General features: G+C 41.1%; 1 protein-coding gene across 2 annotated transcripts in view; it reads right to left on the minus strand.

Moving 5' to 3' along the window:
• Window positions 1-5,954: 5,954 nt before the first annotated feature.
• Window positions 5,955-27,819, minus strand: part of EIF4B (eukaryotic translation initiation factor 4B) — a 38,617-nt gene continuing 16,752 nt past the window's right edge. Inside the window, exons 3-15 of one of the 2 annotated variants that reach the window (XM_004373997.3) lie at window positions 27,123-27,331; window positions 24,773-24,889; window positions 23,072-23,126; window positions 22,032-22,166; window positions 16,765-16,890; window positions 16,487-16,660; window positions 13,579-13,807; window positions 11,955-12,052; window positions 10,502-10,715; window positions 9,889-9,944; window positions 9,195-9,300; window positions 8,660-8,732; window positions 5,955-8,021 (exon numbers count right to left, since the gene is read on the minus strand). In XM_004373997.3, the coding sequence (XP_004374054.1) occupies window positions 7,941-8,021; window positions 8,660-8,732; window positions 9,195-9,300; window positions 9,889-9,944; window positions 10,502-10,715; window positions 11,955-12,052; window positions 13,579-13,807; window positions 16,487-16,660; window positions 16,765-16,890; window positions 22,032-22,166; window positions 23,072-23,126; window positions 24,773-24,889; window positions 27,123-27,331 (1,673 nt within the window). In that variant the 3' untranslated portion in view covers window positions 5,955-7,940. The remainder of the gene's footprint in view (window positions 8,022-8,659; window positions 8,733-9,194; window positions 9,301-9,888; window positions 9,945-10,501; window positions 10,716-11,954; window positions 12,053-13,578; window positions 13,808-16,486; window positions 16,661-16,764; window positions 16,891-22,031; window positions 22,167-23,071; window positions 23,127-24,772; window positions 24,890-27,122; window positions 27,332-27,819) is intronic. The other variant, XM_004373998.2, reaches the window with a different exon arrangement.

Raw genomic sequence — 27,819 nt, forward strand, 5'->3', positions numbered from 1 at the left:
CTCCCCGCGGCCGCGGCCGCGCTCTCCGTCGCTCCCTCCCTCCCTCCTTCGCCCCGTCTCCAATCCCCACGTTTCGCCCGCTCCCCGCCCCTTCGGCCTCTTTCCTTTCTCCCTCTTCTCTCCACCTTCTCCCGCGAACGCAGACTCACAAAGAGACAAGAAGCAAGAGGAAGGCAGAGATTCGGAGACAGGAAGACACTAAAAGATCGGGAAAAAGATTTTGAAAAAGGCACGGAGAACACGGGAAGAGGAAAATTAAGAGACGAAGAGAAACCCAGAGATGGCGACAGATAGTCGAAGAGAGACTGACTTAGAGGTACACAGGCAAAAAGAAACACCCGAGCCAGACAGACGCCGAAGAAAAGGTGGACATTGGCCCTGCAGGAAATAGAATCAAGAGTGCCCAGAACTGCCCGCCCTCTCTCAGCCCCCTCACCCCCACATCGCCCCCCCCCCCCGCCAAAGGAGTTTATTTGGCACTGGGCACCCGGGACCCCCCCGCGGCCTGGCCGGGTGGGACAAGCGCCATCTGCCCACGGGGCGCCAGAATCAGGTGAAGACACCTGGTGTTACTTGTGTCCCAAGTCACCAGACACCCTTCCCTGGTCCTCTGCCTCACAGGAGACTTCCCTGTTGTCACCTATACCTACTAAAGGGCTCACACCAGAGGACCCCACATCATTCTCAATCAAGCCAATGCCTCCCCACCCCCACCCCACATGCAGCTCCAGTCATCCCATCCATTGCCCTACTTGGGGAGCTGGGCGGTCATTCCCACTCCTTAGGAGACTTCTTTTCAAGAAAGTCTTCCTCACATTTAACTCAAGTCTCAGGCTTTCCCAATGATACTGGAAGTTCTTTCTATAGTCTAACCTCATTCCCTTCTTTTGCAGTTTCTGGGTCTAGTATTGGATAAGAGCTTCCTGAAACTGAGCTAATGGGCCCTGAGGGTGGTTTGAATTGTGCCACCCAGAAGGGGAAAGGGGAGGGGAGAAATAAAAGAGGGGATGTCTCCCTAAAAGCTCAGAGACTATTGCCATTCCCAGATCCCCTAACGTTCTTTAGCAGTGAGCACTTCCTGAAACTTTCTCTCCCTCACCCTCCCCACTAGAGTTTCCATGATGAAAACTGGAAAGGGGGGGGCGCGGGGAAGAGGGGAGGCAGATTCTGGATTCTGAGAATTTAATGCCAAGGCTTAATGCCCAGTGCCTGCTTAAAGCAGCCAGCACCACCAGCACTAAGGCCCTCTGTCCCTCCCTGTCCCATCTTTCAGCTGGGTCTCTTTTTGTTCTCATCTTGCCTTGGGCAGAGGCTGGGAAATCTGGTTCTGATTACGAGGGGGTGGAGCACCTGAGTCCAAGCTGGCGGCAGGGAAGAGACCGTGAAGGAGAGCATGGTAACAGTGTGGGTCCGTCAGAGACTGGCCTTTGGCAGGGGCTGGTGTGGCTGGGACAGAGCCCTGGTCGCGCAGTGGCTCAGCTGCTAACGAAAAAGTCAGCAGTTCGGAGTGAAATAAGTCAATCACAAAAGGACAAATATTGTGTAAGACCTCTACTGTAAAAACTCATGGAAAAGTTTACACACAAAAAGGAACAATCTTTGTTGGTTACAAGGGATGGGAGGGGTGGAGGGGACTAAATAGACGATAGATAAGTGGTAACTTTGGTGAAGGGTAAGACAGTACACAATACTGGGGAAGCCAGTACAACTAGTACAAGGAAAGGTCATGGAAGCTCCATAGACACATCCAAACTGAATTTCTGGGGGGAGGGCTGTGGGGACCATATTCTCGGGGAACATCCAGCTCAGTCGCCATAACACAGTTTATAAAGACAATGTTCTGATTCTACCTTGGTGAGTAGTGTCTGGGGTCTTAAAAGCCTGTGAGCAGCCATCTAAGATACTCCACTGGTATCATCCCTTTGGGAGCAAGGGGGAATGAAGAGAACAGGATACAAGGAAAAGATTAGTCCAAAGGGACTAATGAATGGACCACGGCTACCAAGGCTTCCACCAGACTGAGTCCAGTACAGCTAGACAATGCCCGGCTACCACCACTGACTGCTCTGACCAGGATCACAACAGAGGGTCCTGGATAGAGATGGAGAAGGACGTAGAACAAAATTCTAACACACACAAAAAGACCAGATTTACTGGCCTGACAGAGACTGGAGAAGCCCCGAGAGTATGGCCCCCAGATACCCTTTGAGCTCAGTGGTGAAGTCATTCCCGAGGTTCACTGTTCAGCCAGGGATTGGACAGCCCCACAAGACAGAAACGGTTCTAATGAGGCACAGCAGTCCAGGGACAAGGACTAGAAGGCAGGAGGGGACAGGAAAGCTGGTGATAGGGAACCTGAGGTTGAGAAAGGACAGTGTTGACATGTCGTGAGGTTGTTAACCATTGTCATAGGGCATAGTGTACTGTTTAATGAGAAACTATTCTGTACAAAAAAAAAAAAATTACGTGAGATCAAATTGACAACAGCAACTCAAAAGGTTTGATGGGAAGCCTAGGGGGCAGTGAGTTGAAGATAATGGTGATGGAATAATTTGGAAAAGGGTAGTGAGAATAACAGCACAAATGGAAGAATGTAATCAATGTCACTGAATTGTACATGGTGTGTTTTTGGCTATGTATATTTTCACCAAAAAAGAAAAAATGTCCTCCAAGGTTGAGAAGGGAGAGTGTTGATATGTTGTGGGTTTGTTAACCAATGTCATAAACAATATGCCTACTGTCTGTGTAATGAGAAACTATTCGTTCTGTAAACCTTCACCTGAAGTATAATTAAAAAAAAAAAAGTCAGCAGTTCAAATCCACCAGCCACTCCTTGGAAACCCTATGGGACAGTTCTACTCTGCCCTGTAGGATCACTATGTGTCAGAAAAAAAAAAAAAAGTCAGCAGCTGGAATCCACCAGCCACTCCTTGGAAACCCTATGGGACAGTTCTACTCTGCCCTGTAGGGTCACTATGTGTCAGAAAAGAAAAAAAAACAAAAGAGTTTTTTTTTTTTTTTTTTTTTTGGTGTGGCTCTTGGCTGAGTTGGTGTCCAATAAGCAGTTTCAGAGGTTAGATCATCAAGTCACTGGGGAATGGAGGAAGAGCTGGGGGCTGGGGGTGGTAATGTGGTGGGAATATGGTGGGGGCTCAGAGGGAAGGTGTAGAGAGGCACTGGGAGGAGGTGAGAGGCAGAGTTAAGAGAAGACCAAGAAGAATGGCAGAGACTGGAGGCTACTGGTGAAAGGGCAGGACTGAAGGTCATCCTGTGTATTTTGGCAAGATTTGATTACATAATCAAGATATAGAAGATATGAAGATTTCTTTATGTCTTTGGAGCCTACAGCTGGCTCTGAACATCTTGCCCTTCCCAACGTTCATCAGGGTCTTTGGCTGGAGACTAGGATGCATGCCATGGGGGTATTGAGGGAGAGACTGGGACTTGGAGAAGAGGATTGGATTCCAGAGAGGTGGGTAGAGCTAGGACCTCACACACACTGGTATTGCTGCCCCGCCTGGTGGGCCCATATTGAGGTCCCAAAAAGTTGGGAGAGAGTTGCAAGACAGGTAGCTGAACTCCCAGCTCAAATTTGAATCCTGCTCTCAACATGGAGACTAAAGGGGTTGGGGGAAGGGAGCTGCAGGAAAGAAGCTGATGAGAAAGGTTGGGAGTGAAAAATTTTACGGGAGGTGGCTTGGTGGGAGTGAAATAAAAATGGGCAGTGAATGGAGCCCAGCCAACCATCCTGATTAACAAACAGCTCAAAACAGCGGGACCTTCAGAAGGGAGGGGGAGAGGAAGGAGACAGCCCGGAGGATGTCAGTAAGGGTGAAACAATTCTAGGGATACCCTCTGACCCTCCCTCCATGCAGGTTTTCTTACCTTGACTATGCAGAAGGCAGCCCATCTTGGCACCAAAGGCTGAACCTCTTCTTCCATAGTCTGGGGTGATCCCATGCCTGTGACTGGGTGTGCTCAGATCCTGGCAGGGGCAGGGGTGCTACAGAAAAGGGGGCATTGAGGGTGTGGGACTGTCTTGGCTGGAAGAGCACTGGGTCAGGGGAACTTCAGTGGAGGGTTTAGGCACTGGGAACCAGGAAGAGTGGGGGAAGGGGCTGAACTGACTCCAGAGGCGGATCTCCTGGCCTCGAGGACAGAGGGTGTATTGTCCAACCGGGAGGTTGCTGCAGCTGGGCAGGGAGCAGCACAGCTCGACTCTTCTAAACCCCTTTTTGAGGAGTGGGGCGGGTGAGAGAAGGCAAGTTCCCCCTTCATTTGCGGCCCTAGGGGCTACAATGGTTGCTGAGAAACAAGGGTATCTGACAAATAATGCTTCTCAGGAGCAGATGTACAGCTCTGCCATTTCCTGAGAAACCAGATGCTGTGCACTTGAGTAGCACTTGAGGTGACTCCCTCAGCACTTACTGGGACTCTCATGGCCTCAGAACCCAGAACATGCTTAGTGCTTGTTTAGGGGAAACTAGGGTCCGTGGACTGGGATACACATGGAATTGCCCAGCCTACAGTTGAGCTACTGTACCCCAACTCTTCCCCCACCCTCTGGTCGCTCAAGATTTACAGCAAACTGACAGTGAAAGCTAGCTAGTCCTGGGATCCATTTCTGCTGTTGGGCTTCTAGGAGGATCCACACATCCTTATATAATTGAGGATGTGGGGCATGGCAGAGCCTGTAACTTTTCCTGAAATTTAGGGGCCCCTGGGTGGCACAAATGGTTAAGTGAAAGGCTGGTGGTTTGAACCCACCCAGGAGCACCTTGGAAGAAAGCCCTGATGATCTGCTTTAGAAAGATCACAACCATCAAAACCCTATGGAGCAAACCTCTACTCTGAAACACAGGCGTCACCATGAATCAAGTCAACAGCAACTGGTGGTACTCGTCTAGGGACATAGTACAGGGAGTGTCTTAGTCCCTACCTTTCTGTGCCCAACCAGCATAATCCTCTTTCAAGTCAGCCTTTCCCACGTTCGTCGGTCCTTTCACCATTATTTACCCAGACCTCAGTATTCCACAGGAGCGGAGGGGCTCGAAATGGAGGCTTGGAGAATGCATGTGACTGAGACCACTTCTGTGGTGGAGCTGGGTAAGCAAGCATTGCTGCTTTGTAGGTTCCACAGGCAGCCTAGTCAGGGGCACCTCCTTCTCCCTACCTATACCCACATTGTGAAAGGCTTCTGTATCATCACAGCACACTGAGCCTCTTACCCCTCAACTTCGCTAACTTTGGAGAGCAGAGATCAATGCACAAAGAGCAGCTGCTCCAGCTGGCCTGGTGAAGCAGTGTAACTGTGCTTCCCCCTCCCTTCACATCCCTTGGCTCCAAGTCTCCCAAAATGTTGACTGAGGTTTCCTGAGTTCCTTTCTATGCTCCACCCCCTCGTGACCTCAGGGACTCTCTTTGACACTGTCCTAACTCCTTTCCTGCTTTGCAACAATGACCAGTCTGTCCTTTTATTTGGAAAATTCCTACTAGGTCTGAGGGATTATTTTAAGGAAGAAAAGTGGCCTCAGTTGTGGTAGCCCAGAGCAACCCATCAACCAGAACTTCATCCCACCTGTTGGGGGTAACCCAGCAAAGTTAACACCTCTGGACTGAAGTCACAGCAGGGGTTTGCAGAGGCACTGACCCATGGATGTGAAGATTTATCCCCACTACATCTCATGACTAAAACAAACAGTATACTGCAGACAAGCTCAGGTGATAGTAAAGGTTAAATTGGAGGAGAGCTGGGATGTGACTTCTCAGTTTTAAGGCATCAGTAAGCATTAAAATAGATTTCCCTTGTAACCTTACCCTCTAGTCTTGCACAAAATGGATCTAGTGCTGAAACTTCAGAGATGGTGGGGATGGAGCAGGCTGGGCTGTCAGTGTGAGTTCAGTAAAAAGCAGTGGGAGTGGGGAGTGTATGTCAAAGAATTTCTGCATTAAAATGAACTTTAAAGATCAGATTTATTTGGAGAAAACAAAAAACCCACAACCCAAAGGATGGGGATTTTACATCTCAAGGTATCTCCCAGGTATCAAGTCTACAGATTACAAATCATTTTCATAGAAGATATTTTTGTACAAATTTTACATGTATTCAGGAGCTGGACATAAATCAATCCGTTTCTGCTTTAACAGGAGGGCAGAGTAGGGGAATGGGAAAGAATAGCTCTTTTGGATACAACTATTTGGAAGGAGAGTAGACACGAAGAGGGCAAACCCTACCTTCTCATTATCTATAGCAAATGGTTTAAAAAAACAAAACAAAAAAAAAAACTCCACCACTTTCAACCTTGTGTATCTCTCTAAAAGCCCACTTCCTAGTTACTAGCCAATCCATGCCAATTACTTAAAATTAATTTACTTGGAAGAGCTTTCATGTCCATTGGGTAAATGATTCATTATGCTCACTGCTGCAGCAAACAAACCAGCACCCCTGCATGGCTGGACAGGGTCTAGCCTAGGACTGATGGGAGAAAGGCTTGCAAACAAGAGACCAAGGTGTCATTTCTCTGCAGGTACCAGGATACCACCTACCAAGCTGACCCGTACAAAGGCGCACATAAAAGCAGGCAATTTAAGCTACTGTGTTGCAAGAGAAACCAGGACCTTGTTAAACAGTTCTCTCCATCATCATTTATTCTCTCAAGGGAAGCTAAAAAACACACACACTCACACACACTGGTCTAGGCCACATTATAAATCAAAACATTGGTGCGGGATTATCAGACAGAAGGAAATGTGTTTTTAAAAAAAAAAAAAAAAATCAAGGTTGTTAAGAAAGTCTCCCAATTTAACTGTTCCTAGTTATCTATCCTCATTCACCACTGAAGACCATTAATTCTGCGTTTTCTGATCTGTAAAAGGGGTCAAAGAAACAGGAGCAGGCATGGCTGATGGGAAGGGGTGGGAGTCAAGACATCAAGGAGCCCATTTGCTTGAGAAAAGCAGTGATTCCTCATTTGACAGCTTCCAGTGGCTGAGATATGAAATGCCTAAAATCTGTGACTTACACAGAAGCTGATTTTCTAGGATGTAACAATAAGGAACAGTGTAAGGAACACGAAGACAATGACAAGTCTAAACCTTTAAAAATTTCAAGGTTGGATACATTTGAACTTTCAGAAAGGATAGTGTTTAGAAAGGGCAAAACCAGGACACATAAAAGACCCAGGAATTCCCACAACCCCTAAGTGCTTCCTGCTCCAGGAAAAAACCATTCATGTGTTTATTGGAGGTCATACCATTTCCCTATTACCTGGTGCAAAAGAAACACCTCCCATAGCTTCTTGATTTTCCCATATATTTTGGTCACCAAGCAGTCCTATTCTTTCACAAAGGCCTGCAGATTCACTTCCTACTACCCCCCTGGGGGGTAAAAATGAAGGCATTCCCCCTAGGCTGGTCCCAGGGATCAAGAGATTCCTGGAGACTAAAACAACCTCAGAGACTGTTTAACCTACCTTTTCAAGGATGGATAATTTATTCAGATAATGTTTCAGAATTCATATATGCCACAATAGGATAGTAAGAATTAAAAGGTAGAACTCTCACACTCTTCCTTATACCTGCCCTACCGCCCAACCAGATTCCAGACATTGAATCACTGTTGTTACCATTTCTGCTAAATGGAGGCCTCTAGGCACTAATCACACAGGCAACTGCATGGTATCATAAAATGTACAACTTCTCCTTTAAAAGCTGTGTCTCTTTCTCTCTGGCTACATTGGTGATTCTCCAGTTAGTTCAACACTTTAAAGGCTGCAGCAGCATGCAAAAGAATTTCATTTAAAAAAAAAAAAAAAAAAAAAAGTTAAGAAAGGTCTCCAGGAGATGGTGAGTTTTATTTTGTCGTGTCTGGACAGAGGTTTGATTTGCTCTCGAATGTTCCAGGATGGAGAGAAACCAGGAGAAAGCACAGATGTACTGGTCTATTCAGCGTAATCTTCCCCCTCATTTTCATCTTCACCATCAACTGAGAGAGCAGCATACTTGCTTGCAGAACTGAACTTCTGTAATAGATGAAGAGTGACAAAATAATAAAGGCCTTGAATTCTCACATCACAACCCAAAAAACAGAACATGGATACTTTGGCAAATGGGGATTGACAACCCAGATTACACCCACTTGCTTGCTCATTAGCATTTCCCACTGGCTAAGGGAAAGGGGTTAGAGGCAAATACATTCTCACTGTAGTCAGATAACACCTTTTACCTTCATTCCTTGAAGGAATGAGTGTAATCAAAGGTTTAAAAAAAAAAAAAAAAAAAAGGGAAAACCAATTTATCCACCATCTTTCACCACCCAAGACCATTAATTCTAGAGTTTTCTGATCTGTAAAAGAGGTCAAAGAAACAGGAGCAGGCATGGCTGTTTGGAAGGAGTGAGAGTCAAGACATCAAGGAGCCCATCTGCTCAAGAAAAGCAGTCATTCCTTATCTGACAGCTCCCAGTGGCTGAGATATGAAATGCCTAAAATCAAGTATGTGACTTCATTTACTGTTTCAAACAAACACCAAAGTCTTATTTCCAACCACTCTACTTGTAGTCCCAAATGTTAAGGAGTCCAATGGCAAAAGTGAAAATCCTTTAAAAGTGGCATTTCGGAGTAAAAGTGAGCTGAAAAAAATTGAAGCCTTTAACACTTACGGAGGCTGGATTTTCTTCAGATTTCTTTGGCTCAGGTGCAGATCTGGAGTCTTGATCCTTTTTGCCATCTTTCCTGCAGAGATTAAGCACAAAACCACATCTCTAGAAGAGGACTCCCCTGCCCCCCATACACACACAGCTCTGAGGCATTGAACGGATACCTCCAGTCACCAGTCCTTGCTATCTGGACATTTTACTATTTCTAGATTCTCAGAATTTTAACTGTCTTTATTGGCTGACTTTAGTTTGTTCACAGTAGGAGACCTGGCAGTGCTTAGAGAACCAAGAACTTCTTAAATTACAAAACCAAACCCAACCCATTGCTGTCGAGTCGATTCCAACTCATAGCAACCCCACAGGACAGAGCAGAATTGCCCCATAGAGTTTCCAAGGAGCGCCTGGTGAATTCAAACTGCGGACCTTTTGGTTAGCAGCCGTAGCTCTTAACCACTGTGCCACCAGGGTTTCCTCTTAATTACAAAGACATCTGTATTTAGCATGGGATAAAAGATTTACAAATGATAAGCAAGCATACCTATCAGACTCCTTCCAGTGGTCTTTGTTCCCTCCATCTCCTGGACCACGGCTGGAGTTCCCACTTTGGCCTTTTGGGACACTCACCCCATCTACTTTATTTTCATCTGCTTGACAAAGAAAAAATAAATCAAGGGCAGGTAAAAGACATACTCTCTCTTCTCCTAGGTTTCCCTTAAGCTGAAGAAATGTGTGTGCCTACGTACTGAAGGAAATTAAACCTCGCCCCAACCCAGACTTCCTTCCTAAGGCTTTCTTCCCATGTCCTCTGTGTCACACACACAAAACAACCAAACAGGACCTCACTAAAAAGTTCCACTGTAGTGTTACACCATCATGAAAAGCAAGCTGGAAATAATAACTATGATGCTCTGTAGTGACCTTGGCCTTGCCAGTGGTGACACTTCTAATCTGGGCTGAGCATGTTAATTTCCTTCCGTTTTGTTTGTTTGTTTCTTTTTTTTTCCTTTCCCTTTTAAAGAAATGCTCTACCAGGAAAGGGCAGGGCTCCATGCTTTCTCCAAAGAGACCACTCCTGCCCTCTACTGGCAAGGAAAGGCAGATAACCAAAGAATCTTTAACACAAAAACAGGTTCAAAATACACAAAAAATAAAAATTTCATAACTCCTCTGTAAGCCATTTTATTCAGACCATATTCTACGTGAAAAACCCATTCCCCTCGGTATCGTCTTACCTTTCCTTGATGGTCCTTCTTCAGATGGCTGAGCTAGAGCTACTTTCCCCCCAACACTAGAAGGAAAACATATGTAATCATACTCATCAGTTGTCTCAGGGAGGGAAGAGATAAGAAACAACCATTCTTCAAGTGCAGTAAGCTTTACAGAGATCCCAAAATATGTATACTTATTTTTTTGAACATTAAAATATTAGAAAAACAACAATAAAAGCAGTAATTTGAACACTCATTGTCATATGCAAGGTTGATATTATTCTTCTCTATTTTACAAATAAGAATCCTAAAACTCAGAGACATGAAGTGACTCAAGGCCACTGCCAGGTATGAGGCAAAGGGGGAAACAGAATTTGCTTTGATTTATAGCAGTTGCAGATTTCTGTGGTATAAATACTCCCATCATGGTTGATTTCAAGCTATCAAGTAATGTTAACCATCTATCAAAACTCTGAAAAATTGAACAACTGGCTCTCATGAGCCGGTTCCAGCATGTGACTGACTCTGAACTAAGGGACCAAAGACAGCATAACTTATAATAAAGGGCATTTTCTATCTGATACCACAATATGTAAGACTCTGGCTAATCAACTGCTGTGTTTCCAAGCTGACTCACCTGGTAGGGGATTGCTGTTCTGTGTCTGAGCTCTGAGATCGAGCAGGAGGATTAGAGCTTCGCTTCACCCAAGCATTCTCCTTTGGTGGAGGGGCTGGCATTACCTTTAGAGGCTGATCAGGTTTGGGAGGCTTAGAAGTTGGAGAATGACAATCTTCCTCCTTACTGAATGTTTCATTTTCCAGAGACTTTTCACTCTCTCTCCTTCGTGCATCTGTGAAGTCAGAGTGGGAAGATCAAGTTATCAGGAAAAAAAAGTTTACTGTACAAGCCATCTTCATAGGATCTCAACAGAGAAGAAAATGGTCCACACATCCAAGTTTACCTCTTTCCACTGTTATTCTTAAACACAGATTATAATTTGGCTACTAACAGAACTACCCCCAAACCAGTGGTTTTCAAATGTGATTTTTGAGAAAAAATGTTTTACACAGAAAAATAATGACTACGTATACATCTCAAAGATTTTACCTTTCTTGGGTATGAGGGAGTATCTTTTATTTCAGAATTTTGGCCTTTCTACATTTTCAGTGTTAAAATGCTCTGACTTGGAGAACGAATGGCATGTATACGTATGCGTAGGAGATCATCGCGAAACCCCAAACTACTCCAGGAATCACTGCTCAAATTCAATTCAGAGAAGCTCAACACACACGCACGCGCGTGCACACTATATAAAACAGTGATGTGATTGTTTACAACCACACTTATACTTTTATGAGAAACAACATATACATTTGTTTTTTTAAAGGGCACCAAATGTCTTCTTAAAACTAGAAGCTCTAAAAAAGTAGGTACACAAATAAACCAAACATCACACTGTTACCTAACTACAAAGAGGTATTCCATCCTGTTACTAAGAGGCTCTTCTAGTATGAATAATTTCCAGATAACTCCTGTAACACTTGGATCAATTTCCAATTTACTTCAGCCTTGAGCCATGTTTTGAAATGCTCAAGTACATACCAATTTAGAGGTGAGAGGAGAGATCTTAAAAAACACTGGATCATGATAACGGAAGGACGTGTTATAATTGACCCATTCAGGTTTCCTAAACACTGAAAGTGCCTGTGACCAGTCAGTACATTAAACTAAGTGAGGAAGAATCAAGACTGGAATATCATAGGTTGAGACTCTGGATGCAGCTCACAGAGCACTCCAGGCCTATACTGCTCTGAATAAACAAAACTCTAAGATGTCAAGACATAAAATGAAGAGGCAAATCTAATAGTCAAGCACACTCTTTAGTGGCAGATTATTTATTAAATGGATCTCTTCTGGTGCCCATTTCTCAGAGCAGGAGATGTGAAACTTAGTCCATGTTAACCCAAATAAAGCGTTCATGGAGCTGACTGAATTGAATACCCCAGTCTCTGCATAATTTGCTCCACACATCCCCCAGATAGGTTATGGACAATGTCAATAATATGATACCCAAGCTGGTCTGACTTACTTCTGCCAGATGCAGCTGAAGTCCCAGTCTGTGATGACTCACTTCCTGTCCTCGACCGTTCCCGTTCCTGAGTTTCTTCACTACGCCAGCTTGGGTGTCTGTAACAAAGAGATTAACAAAACGTACGTCTGGTTTAATGAACACCACCATGTACCCATGCTGACCTTTCAAGAACCATCACTTACTAACATTTTATCCCACTTGCTTTATCTGTGGATATGTGTGTATAACACCAAACCCACTGCCGTCGAGTCGATTCTGACTCATAGCGCCCTATATGGATCCTGTATGTGTGTGTTTTTATCTAAACAGATCCAATCAAGTTTTAAGTATTGCATTTAGTTCTAGTTACTCTTTAAGAACTGTATTTATTTTTAATGACTATTATAAACTTTCTCTCTCTGGGAAAAACCCCAGATGATTCTGATTATATCCCCTGGTCTGATACTTCTACAACGCTGCCCTCCCTTATTGGTAACACAATTCTGCAAGTCATTCAAAACTAGGCCTGGTTTTTCAGAACATCAATTTATTATAGGTGATTGCCATCCTTTTAGATATACCTTTAATAATAAACTTTTGTAATGCCTTCTTTATTACTCTGCAATAACAATCAGATAATATATCAACATACACACAATTAAAACAAACATCAACAAACAGCTGCCACTGAGTTGGTCCCAACTCATGGAGACCTCATGTATGTCAGAGCAGAAGTTGCTCTATAGGATTTTCAATGGCTTATTTTTTGAAGTCTTTGGGTAGACTCAAACCTCCAACCTTTTGGTTAGCTGCCAAGTACATCAATCGTTTGCACCACCCAGAGCCTCCACACTTAACATAAGAGAAGACACTCTCTCTACTCTACCCCTAACAACTTCAAAGAGGTAAATACAATTTTTATCAACCTCTTAATAACAAAAACCCTATAGTTGATGTAAAAATCCCTGGGTGACACAAGCGGTCTGTGACTCACTGGTAGCCTAAATGTAGGCAGTTCAAACCCACCCAAATGCGCCACAGAAAAAAGGTCTGGCAATCTGCTTCTGTAAAGATACAGCCAAGGAAACGCTATGGAGCAGTTTTAATCTGTAACACATGGGGCTGCCATGAATTAGAATCGACACAGCAGTGGGTGTGGTTGTGGTTTTTATAGCTGATGCAACTGAGTTCTCTGGATTCTACTCATGTCACCATGGAGTTTTACTCTATACTGAAGCAGTGACTGGCAAACTTTTTCTCAACCCTATTGTTGTAAGGCAAAAACAGCCACAGATGATATATATAAGTGAATGGAGGAGGCTGTGATCCAATCAAAAAAACATTATTTACGAAAACAGGCAACAGGCCATATTTGCTGATTCCTTATTAAAGTATTACCAACTTATATTTGTAGCAGGCTTAGTCCAGTAGGACATTTGAAAATCATGAGGCATGGAACAACTCTTCGTTGTGTGACACTGTCTCACATAATGCAAATGGCCTAGCATCCCCAGCCCCTAAATGCCAGTCATTTACACCCAATAACACCAACACAAATTTCCCAAATGCTGAGTGTGTCCTGCCCCCATTAAGAATCACTGAATTCACAGGCGGGAAATCCAATAATTGAAGATAACCTTACCTCTCCCGAGGCCGTCGTTCTAGTTTTGGCTCATCCAGCTGACGTTGTAATTTCTCCTGTTCCTTCTGTAGCCGCTCTTCTACTTCTCGTTCTCTAGCAGCTGTGTCAACAGGCTTTGCCCCTCCAAAGATAGATGCCGCTCGACTGGACTGGGAGGTGCTAGCAGAGGAATCATCTTCCTTAGGAGTACTCCGAGGCTTTAGATTCAGTTTGGGTCTTTGGGGGGGACCTAAGTTAAATGAAACTCTAAGTAATAGTTTTCCAAATCATCAGAAGCTGTTGGCTGAAAGCCAGATTCCCAGATATAGCTCTTATGAAAAGCTATATGGGATCAGGTTAGTGGCCTAGCCAATCCAGCACAGAAGATGGGAGATCATTAGAAAATGGGCAGCTTAAATAATCAAGCCTAATGGAATCAAATCTTTCCTCTACCAGATCTATGATGAAATATCAGCCTATGGCAAAGATTTTATCATGGTTACTATTACCTAGGAAGAAATTTTCTACCATGATCAAACTATTGGGTGAAAACATCTAGTTCAAAAATCTGGTCTAGAAGATGGGTACCTTCAGCAGTTTAAGATGAGCCAGTAACAATGACAGGAAAGTTCTTATACTCTTGTCTTTAACATAAATTTAATGGGTGATTCACAGGGCAAAATATGTAATGCTGAACATATGAATATAAACTCTAAGGCTGTCTGATTTCTTCCTTAGTCGAAGTTGTCAGAATACTTCAAGATAAACTTAAGTGTTTCAAGGAAATTGTACTTTTTAAAATCATTGTTTATCCTAAATATTTCAGACACCCAAAAGCAGCTGAAGCCTCCCGAGTTTTCCTCCCCAATCACACAAGCCTCCCTGAGCTGTCTTCTCATAACCATACACTGAATTTGTTGTTATCATTCCCATGAATGTCTTTATACTTTCACTACTTAACTATGTATTTGCAAACAAAGAGTATATTGTTCAGCAAGTTTTCAATTTTCTGTAAGGGTTTTAAGTAGGCAGTTTATATAGCTTCTGAGACACCTTTTAAATCTGTATAACTTTGGGAAGTGGCCACTACCTTCACTTTTACAGGGCAACTCACATAAGGTCATACAGCTAATATTTCGTGGACCTGAGAATGAAATCCTATTAATCAAAGCAACTCAACTGCTCCTTTCACTACGGTACACAATGTTACTTTCTTTTTCCTTTGAGAATGTCCTTTTATCTACCCACTTAATAAACAATTTATTTAACACCTATATGGTTAGAGCCTATTCCAGGAATAATGGTTATGTAGTTTAGTTCCTGCCTACAAAGGAACCCAATTTACTGGGAGAGTCAGAGTAAAAAAGAATACAGTATGTTAAGTTCTACAAAAGAGATTTATACATATGAAAGATACAAGGGTGGGACTATGTTTGGGGAAGCCAGTGAAGGCTTCAAAATGGTGACACCTGAGCACAGTCTTGAATGATGAGCATGCACCTAACAGGAGGAGGGACAGGGACAATGCTGAAGAGAGAAACTGCAGGCAAGACAGTGAAGGCGCTTATATGTCAAACAGATATAGACAAAGGTGTATCTTTCAGGCCACAGGGCAACTAAGGTTTTTAAAAGGAAGAGAACAATTTAACTAGATTTTGTTTCAGAAAGACAACTGGGCCCAATATGGAGAATGGAGTGAGGCAGGGAAATCTGTCATGAGGCAATTGCCAGTAATGTGGTGCAGCAATGAGGCCTGAACAAACGTAGCAGCAGCAACTCTGGAGAAGAGCGGGCAGCTCTTAGAAGGAGTGCGGGGTAAGGTCAACAGGAAAAAATAGGTGTGCAGGTAATGGGGGTGGGTAAGGAATGGTGAGAGGGGAAAAAGTCAGGAGTCAAGGAGGCCCACATCTGAGCCTCCACTTTTCTTACTGTAAAATGGAGATAATTATACATACAAGACACAGAATTTCTTAGGATTGAATAATACTTGTACGAGCACTTACCTCATTACTCAAAATTAAAAGAGATGATGTACATAAAGCACTTGGCATAAAGGTCAGGATTAATACAGGGATGCTAAAAGGCTATGTCTAAGGTCTACGAATAAGTAAGGTTAGAAAAATTCTGGGCTACAAACCTTACTTTTTTGATGACATTGTCAAAGTCAGAACACAAATGGTGATCATTTATTAATAATTTTTGATAGGTCAGATTTGTAACACAGTATATGTTTTATATAAACAGTATAGCATTAGCGGCCTAATTTTAGAATGGGTACAATGACATCTCACCATTAATTATCGAACATCCATTATTGTGGTGTAATGGCACTGAAACTGGCAAAAAAAAAAAAAATCAAACCTGCTACTGTTGAGTCAATTCTGACTCACTGTGACCCTACAGGACAGAGCACAACTGCCCCACAGGGTTTCCAAGGAGCGCCTGGTGGATTCAAACTGCCAACCTTTTGGTTAGTAGCAAAACTCTTAACCACTACGCCACCAGGGTTTCCTAAAATCACCAACACTTGGTTTTTAATGCCACATTGTCAATTACTGGCTATGAGACTGGGTGTTTAATCTGAGTCTCATTTCCTTCATTTGAAAAACGAGGCTAACACCATCACCTATTTTAAATGAAATCATACCATATAAGAATGTCTGCCAAATGTTTTTTCCCCTTTTCTACTTTGTTTATTCAATACATTTTAACTGAAAAATCTATATCCTAAGGCATATAAGATGAAAAGAACTGGACTCTGCTTTATTCCCATGATGTCATCCTTATCCAATGCTCTTTCTACTATGCTCTGCCAGCTCCTTTATAATGTATAAAACAGATGTGTGCCCACCTGTGGGATCTGAAACATAATGAGCTTTCCAATCTGTTTTCTCAGTGGTCTGCTCCATAAGCAAAAAAAAAAGATTACCTCTATCGTCACGCCTATAATCATCCCGAGTGTAATCGTCTCTGGATCCCCATGACCGATCATCCCTTCTGTCATATCGGTCTTCATAGCGGTCCCCACCTCCTCTGTAGTCATCATCCCTTCGGTACCCACTACCAAATGCTCTTCTGCCACTGCCTATCCTGGAGTCATAGCCTGTAAACAGATCCCAAATTACAGGCATCATACTGGAGCAAAGAAAAGGCAAAAAAGGAATCCTTGAAAGAAAGCCATTTAACTTAATTGTGTTTTATAATTACCTCTATCATAGTCTCTGCTGCCCCGGTCATCATATCGATCCCGGCCTCCATATCGATCCATATCCCGGCGTGGGCCGTCACGATACCCATCACGATACCGGTCTGAATCGTAGCGATCACGGTACTCTAGAGAGAAAGAAAAAGACAGGTAATAATATCCCTTTTGATTCTTTGGCACCATTATCAGAAAGAAACATGACAGCCCATTAGGCTAATCTGAATTCATGAATTTGTATTCACTGCTATGCTTCAGTTTTCATTAGAACAAATCACATTATATCCAAAGTGAAAGAATGTATATCAAATTAAGCTTTTCTTGAATTTATTTGATCTCTTAAAAAAATTTCTCTGGTAATTCAATAAATGTTGCTGGACTAAGAATTTAGAAGGGAGGAAAAAGTAAAACCTCTATATAATCCCATAATGAATTTCCAGTGGGATCAAAGGTTTAAATATAAAAATGTTAACATAGATACACTAGAAGAAAGTATACTTGGAATTTGCTATGCTTGATGACAAAGAACCAGTCAAATACCACTTTACAAAGTTCAGCACAGGAAAATACACATACCACAAACCTGAAACAAAATGGAAAAAAGTATGTGAAATGCATTAATTGTCTATTACTTTAGTAACAGAAACTAAAATTAATAGGGTATTGTTTTCCTCTTCCTAAAAAGGCAAGGATTGATGTAAATCTTTGTACCTAGCGCTGGCAAAGTTTAGAGGAATACATTAATTACTGCACTGTCAATTACAGTTTAAAATAGTACAACCACTCTGAAAGTTGTTTTAGAAATAGGCAGTCATTGTTATGTGCCGCTGAGTTGATTTCGACTCATAGTGACCCCATGTAACAGCGTAGAACTGCTCCTATAGAATTTCTGAGGCTTTAATTTTACAGGAGCGGACTGCCATGTCTTTCTACCATGGAGCTGCTAGTTGGGTTCTAACTGCCAACCTTTCAGTTAGTAGCCAAGCGCTTAATTGTTGAGCCACCAGGGCTCCTTAGAAATATACATTGAAAAGCTTAACTAAAAAAAAAAAAAAAAAAAAAGAAAAGATTTTAAATCATGCATACCCTCCCTGTGGGCCAACAATTCACTTTCTAGGATTCTATCCCAAGGAAATAACTGGATGCAGGACAAAGAATATAAGAATGTTCATTGCAATGCTATTTATAATAGCAAAACTGTGGAACACATAACAAGGTAAAGATTAAATTATGGGACAACCATCCAAGGCAGTCATTAAACTGAGAGATATATTTACTAAATGTATTCAAGACACATTGTTTTAAACATGTTATGTACTATATTTTACGCCACAGATGCATATTAGTACCCAAAACTGACCAAACCCAACCCATTGCCATTGAGGTGATTCTAACTTACAGCAACCCTATAGGATAGAGTAGAACTGCCTCATAGGGTTTCCAAGGAGCGGCTGGTGGATTTGAACTGCTGACCTTTTGGTCAGCAGCCAAGCTTTTAACCACTGCGCCACCACAGCTCCTTATGAGTATCAGAGGCCCCTCAATACCAGAAATTTGTTTAAAAGAGTGTAGTAGCTCAGATGGTAAACGGGGTAGTATAAGCCATTTATAAAAAGGATAGCTGTTATTTAGCTCCAGCTGACTGCTGCCAGATCTTCCGATTTTCCAAGAGAAGCTGGAAACCCAGATTTTCATGTGAAAAATCTCAATTTCTACTATGGACCAACTAAATTAAAACAAACAAAAACCAATCAACCAACTAACCAACCAAACAAACAAACCAAAAAAAAACCCCAACCTTAAAAACATTTTGAGGGCTAATAATTTATGTGTGTGGGCCAAACATGGATCCTATTTTTATGACTACTTCCTTTCAAACAATGATTTATTTCATTTTGGAAATGACATCATTTTGTCAGTGTCACCAGACATAATGTTCCCTGGTATTTTAATTTTTATAAATTAAAGGACATGCCGTTAGCAAAACAATTACATACAGAAGAGAATCTAACACAGATTACAAACAAAACAAAAATCAGCCATGAATTTACTTTGAAATACATTTTTAATTTCTGGAGCAGAAAATGAACTCTGTACTTGATTTTCTTTACATAATATTAAAATTATAGTACGCTTGCAATCACAGAGAAAACACAGCTCCACCGTGAAGAAGCACTTTAGTATGCTGTTACTGGAGAGTTAGCCAGGGCACAAACATTTGCTAAGGTTTTATAGTAATATTTAGAACCTCCCAAAGGGCTCTTTTTATTTTTTTTGCTTAACATTTGGGACAGGAGTCTCTGACATTATGTCCATATAATCCTTCTGATAAAGAATGACCTCTTGATATACAGTAGAACCCGCAAAAGCCAGAACCCGTGTAAGGCGGCAATCTGTCAGAGAAGGAAAACTAAAATAGTTTCCACTAGAAAGCAATAGAAAAGTGGTGACCGCACCCTGTGAAAGGCAGAAAACCTGTGAGACCCAGAAAAACAAGGGGGACCAGGGGGAGTTCCAGCTCTCACAGGTTTCACTGTGGTCTGGGATCTCCAACTCATGTTGGGCTATGACAAATTTGACTTTGGGGCCATCATCTAAGGCCTTACACCTGGCAACTTTGCATAACAATAGCACCTTCACTCTTTCTTGCTATACATCCTGCAAGAGTCTACTCCTGCCTGCTCTAAACTCAAGATTTCAGGTGAGAATGTAGTCATCATGCCTCCTGACTCAAAAAAGGACCCCTGGTCTGACTGTCTGCTTTTTCTTTCAAGAGTTATTTCTACCAGTTAACAACAGAATACCTCTTGCATAAACCTTGAAGCGAAGTACCCTAGATAGTTCTTCTCAAGGCTTTGTCGGGTCACAAAGACTTAATCGTAGTCAGATATAAACTTACGGATTTATTCTTCCTTCTGACTGATCTCTGCCCCATTCTTTCTTCTCCCACATCTTATTCAGTTAAAGAAGACTCTCAACACTATTCCCAAATAGGAACCATATTTCTTACTGCTTCCTCCATTATTTGGTACAGAACACACTAGGTGTCTTCAAAAGTAAAATGTTTGTGAATTTAGGCTGTTCTTTCCATTTCTTTTTACTTACAAAATATTTCAAACATATGGAAAAGTACAGAAGTGATTATAACAAACTTATGAACCTCTCTCTCAGGTTTAGTGGCTATCAGTACTTTGCCGTATTTACTTCAGTTCTGTTATTTAAAAGTAATGCTATACATACAGCGAAAGGACCCCTCCCACCCACATCAGCAAACATGATGGTGGGTGTTCTTACCAAGCAAATTTTCTAATTTTTACAACATATATTAACATACGATATTACTGACATATTTGCTTCCCCCCTCAACACAATATGTTTTGCATTTTATTCCCATTGTTACATGTATGTTACGCCATAAAATACTACGTTTTATGGGCAAACCGCTTCTTTTTCTTTCCTTTACTATACAGTAGATTTTTAAAAAAATTCTTATTAGTGTTGAGCCTTTTTCATAAATTTTAATAAAGTTGCATAATTTTCTACATAAAGGTTTTACAAAGCTTTTCTTGGATTTAGGCAGCATCTGTGAGAGTTGTAACTCACTCCTACTCCGACCGCATGATACTTTCTAGTCCCCTTTTCTCTCTTTCTGTCTGAACTACAATCTGTTTTATTCATTTACATATTCTCTCTCTCTTCCCTACTAGAAAGTGTGCCCAATTAAGGTAGGACTTTTGATCTGTTTTATTCACTGCTATATCCTGAGCCTAGAACAGTGCCCAGCACATGGCTGACGTTTAGCCATTTTTTAAATGAATTAATTTTCTATTATTTTAAAAGGTATCTTAAAAATCATATTTTAACAACCAACAAAAAAAAGGGCAAAGCCTACAGATGCTGATACTAACTGGACATAACCAATCACCTCATGGGATCCGTTCTCTTGGTTTGGAGGCTTAGGGACATGGTCTCATGGTAGTCCAATCAACTGTCACAATATAGTTCTTAAAAAGTTTATGTTCTACCTCCCAGTATGGTGAGTAGTATCTGGGGTCTTAAAAGCTTAGGAGCAGTCATCTAAGACACAACTATTGGTCTTTACTTGTCTGGCACAAAAGAGAAAGAAGGAAAAGAATCAAGAGAAGGAACTGGACTACAGGACTAATCGTCTACATGAACCACTGCTTCCTACACCTTGAGACGAGAAGAACTAGATGGTGCCTGGCTACCGCTACTGAAAGTTCTCCACAGGAACACAATAGATGAATCCTGATAAAAAGGGAGAAACATGTGGAACAGAACTTCAAACTTAGAGAATCCGGATTTACTGGACCTACTGAGGCTGGAGAAGTCCCTGAGATTATGGGTCTGAGTCACTCTTGAAACCCTTGAATTCAAACTGTCCCCTGAAGTCACCTTTAAACTAAGTGACAGTTTAGCCCAAAGAGTAAAGACTGTCACCCTTGAGTACTGAGTTTCTTAAAACAAAAAAAGATCTGTAAGACCAAAGGGTCAACAGCTATTTTAAAGAATAGACGAGAAGGTTAGAGGGCAGGGAGATTAAGTAAAAGGAAGTGAAACCACCAGAACAGAAATAAAAAGAATGTTGACACAATGTGAAGAAGGTAACCAACGTCACTGATCATTATGTCTAGAAACTGTGGAATGGGACTGGGTTTTGCTGCGTATATTTTCAACAAAAATAAAATTAAAAAAAAGTAATAAAAATTACATTTGATTGTTGCTGATAGCACACAGCAATGCAATCAACTTCTGTATACTGCTCTTGACCTGGCAAATTTTGCTCATTGCTTATTAGGTTCAGTTTACTTTGTAAGATCTGTTGGATTTCTTTATCTCAACCTCCCTACCCTCAATCCTGTCTGATACTTGGTTTTTTTTCTTTCCCCCCTGGTCTTACTATGCTGGCTAGGAGGAGCTTAAGTACAATGTTGAATAGCAAACGTCCTTGTCTTATTTCTGACTTTAAAAGGAACGTTTCCAGGGTTTCACTGTAGATACCATTCATCAAGTTAAGAAATGTCCCATCTATTCCTTGTTTGGTAAGGTTTTCACTTTTTAAATCATGAATTTACTAGTCCTTTTCTGCATCTGTTATCAATTATTTTGGATACTACTAAATTATCAATGTTTTCTATATCTATTGCTTTTACCTCTTCTATCCACTAATGTGATCATCTATATCAATACATTTGTAGTATTACTACACCCCCGAGCACAAAAGAAATGAACTTTGTAAAAATGAACTTACTGTCTCCAAAGCTATCATCACCTCTTCTAGGGGGGTAGTCATCGAAGCTGTCTGTGGCAGGGCGGGCCCTCCAGTCTGTATCTGTTTTGTCAGAATCCCGATTTCTATCTCGGCCAAAAGAACGATCATCCCTGTCTACATGTTAAAACAACAACAAAAACCAAAACAAAAAAACATAAATTAGCTCACAAAAGTTTTGCCAAACAGCTCTCATAAATAAAAAACAAAACAACAAACTCCATTGCCGTTGAGTCAATTCCAACTCATAGCGACCCTATAGGACAGGGCAGAACTGCCCCGGAGAGTTTCTAAGACTATAAATCTTTATGGAAGCAGACTGCCACATCTTTCTCCTGCAGAGTGACTGGCGGGTGGGTGGTGGTGGTGGTTTTGAACTGCCGACCTTTCTGTTAGCACCTGAGTGTTTAACCACTACACCACATGGGTTCCATAACCTCTCTCATAGGTATACAAAACCCCCTCATTATACTGTATTTCTTTTATATCACGGCCTCATCAAGAAGTTGCCCAGCCCCCAACTCCACTGAATGATTCTTTTCCTCACATTTATTGCTACTGGTTTAATTCTCATCTGTCCCATGTTCTGTATAGGCCAGGAGCCCCTGAAACATACATGATGAATTAGGTCTTTCATGTGCCCAGTGTACTGCTAGGTACCTAATACATTTATAACATTAACATTTGGATCAGGGTTTCTCAGTCTCGTCATTTTTGATATTTGGGCTAGATAACTCTTTGTTTGGGGGAGCTATTCTGTGCACTGTAGAATGTTCAGCAGCATCCCTGGATTCTACCCATTAGATCCAGTAGTACTCTCCTCAGTTGTGACAACCAAAAATGTCTCCAAACATTGCCAACAGTATCCTGTAGGGCAAAACTATCCCTCATTGAGAACTACTACTCTAGATTCAAGTAGGCCTATCACTGTGTACCTCTATTAAACATTTCTGGGAAAGGACACCTCTGTTTTGTCATCCTAGGACTGTGACAAATAGGAAAATTTTTACCAGCTTTCTTACCTTTATCCTGTGCTTGATCAGCAACATCCACTCGAATTCTCCTGTTACCTAGAGACTGAGAGCATAGGACCATATTAACCAACCTTTTGCCCCATTATGCACAAATCCCATGAGTGACCCTGAACATCTGGGCACAGCAGAAGCACTGGGGGAAGGAAGATAAAGGAAAAACACTGTAATCAAGCTAACACTCCCACCTGTTAGCTAAAGAATCGTTTATAAAGGCTTGAAAATGGAAATAATCCCTTAGTAATTCCTAAGGGTTAGGGTTTAAGTTGGGCTTAAATGAATTTAAAGTTAACTATCTTAACATTTAGAGAGCCATTACCACGCACCAGCAAAGCCCCATAAAGCACGGCCTCTGTCCATAATCTCAGGTTCTTTCACTCAGTATTACCTTTGGGTAAATCAGTTCCTCCAGGGATACCCTCTGATTTCCCTTTCCTACATCATTATCTATATACTTTGAACCCCATTATTCTACTGCTGATTTTTCCTCATTTCATAGTAGAGTCTAGAGTTGAAGAAGGATAACAATGAGTTTTAGTTATGAACACGTAAGAATTATATTAAATCTAGACCATGGCAATATTTTAAGTAACAGTCAATCCAACAAATTTCAAATAATAAATAACAATTTTGTGGTATACCTTTTCTTATCCAGACTAAGAGGTCAAGTTAAAGATTAGTTATGCCAATAAAACATAAAAATGATCTGACAACTTGGAACAACCTTGGCCTTTCATACACTGAACTATTTAAATACACAATTTTTTATACCCATTCCACATTTACTTCAATTATTATGATAGTACTCAATAATGAGACAGCAAAAATATTTATAAGAACTGCTGACTTCAATTTTCATGTTAAAAGGCAGATTTGGACTACAGAATTATGGCACAGGAAATTGTCTCCTCAACAAAGAAGGGTTCCTGGAGTTAGAGGAGAGAAAAAAAAACCTTTTCTTTCCAGACATAATTAGTTTGATTTCTAAATTGACCAGAGATAAAAAAGCAGTTCCTGGATTAGAACTTCCATTACTAACAGGTAACTAAATGCTTCCACTTGCTGCTTGGGCCAATCTAAGAGTCACTAGATGGCACCAATCACTCAACCATTACAATTCAATTAGTTCCCATTCTCCTCATGTATTATTAACAGCTAAATCTCCTCTCCCTCCTGAACCTCTCATGTCTCTGGAGAGAAAAACAGTTAAGGGTTGTGCTGAAAAGCAGAACACTGAATGTCTACACTGTCATTCTCCTGTAATCCCTGTAAAGCACTCCTAGGAGCCTATGTAACAAAAAATATTCTAATGAGAAATATCGAAAAGTACTTATCTGAAAATGAGACAAAGCCTTTTAATACTAAACTGATTAATAAAAGCCTTGAGAACTGAAGCAAGGCTGTGAATAAACAAATGTGAGGTTTTATTAAAGAGTTGGTGTGGTAAAATTTCTTTCAGTTTTTCACCTAAGCACCTCCTGAATTATTAGGGTCTGCTGAAATTGCTGCAGTAAAGTGTAATTTGCTAGAAATTGAATGTTAAGTGATATATTATTAAATAATCCAGGTTTTCTGGGGTAGATATCATAAATATCTTTAAAAGAAAGTTACTGACGCAACCTAAATATCAGTCTAATCAGTAAACACTAGAAATCTCGTTAGTGCCCACCTCCCTCCCTTTACTTTCTGTACCTCTTCATTAAGGCTCAGGGCACTAAGCAGGGAATCCAGGTCCTCAAACTCAGCATAACCAAAACCTTTTAATCTTTCTGGATTGCTGGGTTCACGTGGTAAGCGCACTGCACTGATCTGAAAGAGTAAAGAAACAGAAAATGTTTCCATTCAATAGTCTTGTTCATTTGTCTTTTTTTTTTTTTTTTTTGACCACATAGCACCACTGTACATCTAATAAATTTCCCTGAATACAGGAGAACCTGGTTGTTTTCAAGGGGAAAACTGACAGAGGGATAAAAGAGAGACTTCAGTATATGCCCCGTTATACCCGTTGAAGAGTGAACCATGTTAATTTAACCCTTGAAAAAAACTGAACATGAATTCAGTGTATGCCTTGCATCCTGACTCTGCCTCAGTCTACCTTTCTAGCTTTTAGTGTCTTCTCCTCCCAGTTAAGAGCAATTGCCCATTGCACAACTAGTTTTTTAGTCACCTCTTTATGCATCTATGTTTTTAGTACATATTTCCAATTCTCATCCCTCAGAAATTAGAACCATTTTTTGCCAAAGTTTTCTGGGCAGTTTATTTTTCAGAATACTTACATATCTGATGAACTTTATTGTTTTTATATATTAACAACGTTATTGTTGTTGGGTGCCTATTTTGACTCATAGCAACTCCATGTCACAGAGCAGAACTACCCCATAGAGTTTTCTAGGCTGTAATCTTTATGGGAGCAGATTGCCAGGCCCTTCTTCTGTGGTGCCACTGGGTAGGTTTGAACCACCAACCTTTTGTTAGCAGCCAAGTACTTAACCCTTGGGCCACCAGGGCTCCTATATTAACAATAGCTGGGCTGAATCAAACACTGGCTTGTAACCCCTCCTCCCACCCTCTGCTAAATTCTAAGGTGGTGGACCACTGAATTCATAAGACTTTCTGAAGTACAGGAAAAAATTTATACTAACCTGGTTTTAATTTCTTTAAGACTAACTTGTGTTGTCTAATTGCAAGTTTGCAGGAGTCTTTCTTTTAGCCTTAAGTTTTGTACAGCATTTCCTGGTACTAATTTTTATTTATTGTTTACAATAGGGTACACACTCTCCATTTGCAAGTCTTTTTCAAATACTTTTGACTATATTCTTTCCATCTTTTTGACATCCTCCATGTCTCTTTTCCTTGTCTTACATTCTTCATTTCTTCAGCATTTTGCATATATTCAAGTTCATCTCATGCATCACTGATTTGATACTTTATTCTGGCTTCTGAGATACAGATTTTGTTACAGTCTCTTTTAAATTCTAGTTTAACTCATGACTAGAGTAGGAAAAGGAGCAAAATATGAAGGGGGGAGCTGGCTACAAAAACTAGTTTCGGAACATACACGTGAACAGCCTGAACAGGCCAGAGGGTATTCACCATTCTATTTAAAAAGCCACAATAGTGAAATAAAATACAGGCCAGCCTTTTAGTTATATGATTATATAGAGAAGATCTGTAGGTAGCAGCCAAAAAACCAAATCAGAAAAGCCAACTACAAAAGTTGGTGGCCCACTGCAGAGAACAAGATGTAGGGAATCAAAAAGCACAGCAAGAGTAAAGGAGGAAGCAGATTCTTCGAGGAAACGTACTTTTAAAATGTCTTCTCATGGGTAAAAACTATGGAGAAAAACCCAACAGAATTGGAAATAGGTTTGATTGTTACTCATTCTTTCATTTTCTGATTTTGTAAGTATTTTTAAATGAAAGTTAGGCAAAGGGACTTCTGAGCATTTCTATACTCACTTTTTTACATCTCTCTGGAATCTTGTTCACCACTGTTTCCAAATATCCTGTCTTATGCCTTTTAAAGCAAGCCTATGAACATGTGAATACCATTATATGTGGCACTAAGCTCACAGAACCTTTAATAATCATCTCAGCAAACTCCTCTGTTAATACTAACTACATACCCGCTCAGTTAAATATATTCATATAAAAAATCAAGAAGTAATTCAGATATGTCAGTTGTCCGTACTGTTGAATGTCACTAACAGAACGGCTAAGTTCAGAGAAATTTTCTTTCCATCTTTTGCCATTTAATCGAGTATCTTCACCTTTAAATTTCTTAATGAGAAGGGGCATAAGTTTCTGAGATCTTCTGTGTATCAAAAGGCATTATTAATTCTGCTGATAAGACTGACCGATTGGTATAGGATAAGAACATTCTCAAAGGCCCTAAACACCACCTCATCAACTGCATACATACTCCTGTTCTTCCAAACCTAGTCAGGACCCCAGAATCTTTTCAGCATAGCAATTCAGAGGCAGTCACTATCAATATGCTACCCTCCATATCAAGTTAATTGCCTAAAACTTTTACACTTACATTTAATCCTCTAAAGAATTCCTTAATGGAGTCTTCTGTCACGTCATAGGGCAGATTCCCTAGAAAAGCAGTGTAAGGTGGTGATTTGGGAAGACGGCTCCGGTCGATATTGGGTTCCCGAGCAGCCCGTGGAGCAGTGGGCAGGATAGAACGGTCAATTGGAGGTGCCCTATACACGTCGTCATCATTACTGTGCCAAGTGGTTGAAACTAGGAAAAGTAGATACAGGAGATTAGAAAAACTTCCTTTACTACAGAACAAGAGGATCCATGCTAACTGCCAAGTATTAAACAAGCTATATCAGAAAACAGAATAAGGGCACTTTACAAAGAGAAAATGCTTCTTAAATGATGTTAGAATTAGAATAGTAATTAAAAAAGGAAAAAAAAGGTTCTCAGCATTCACTGTTTCTAAGTATTTCAAGGTCTTTAAAGGCTCAGGCTTTTGTTAGCAGAATTATTATACTTCTTACTCCTTACGAAACAAAGAAATGAGGGTAATAACCACTACTATTTATGGAACACTGTGCCAAGTGCTTTTATCTTTTGAACAATCTCCTGAGGTTGTTCCCCATTCTACAGTGAAGAAAACTGAGATTTCAGAAAGGTTCAGTCATTAGCCCAAGGTCACACAGACGGTAAAGCAGAAGGGCTAAGATTCAACCTGTATTCAAATGTATTTAACCACTACTGACAAC

Source organism: Trichechus manatus, unplaced genomic scaffold (genome assembly GCF_000243295.1).
Source record: "Trichechus manatus latirostris isolate Lorelei unplaced genomic scaffold, TriManLat1.0 scaffold00027, whole genome shotgun sequence".
NCBI classification, from domain to species: Eukaryota; Metazoa; Chordata; class Mammalia; order Sirenia; family Trichechidae; genus Trichechus; species Trichechus manatus.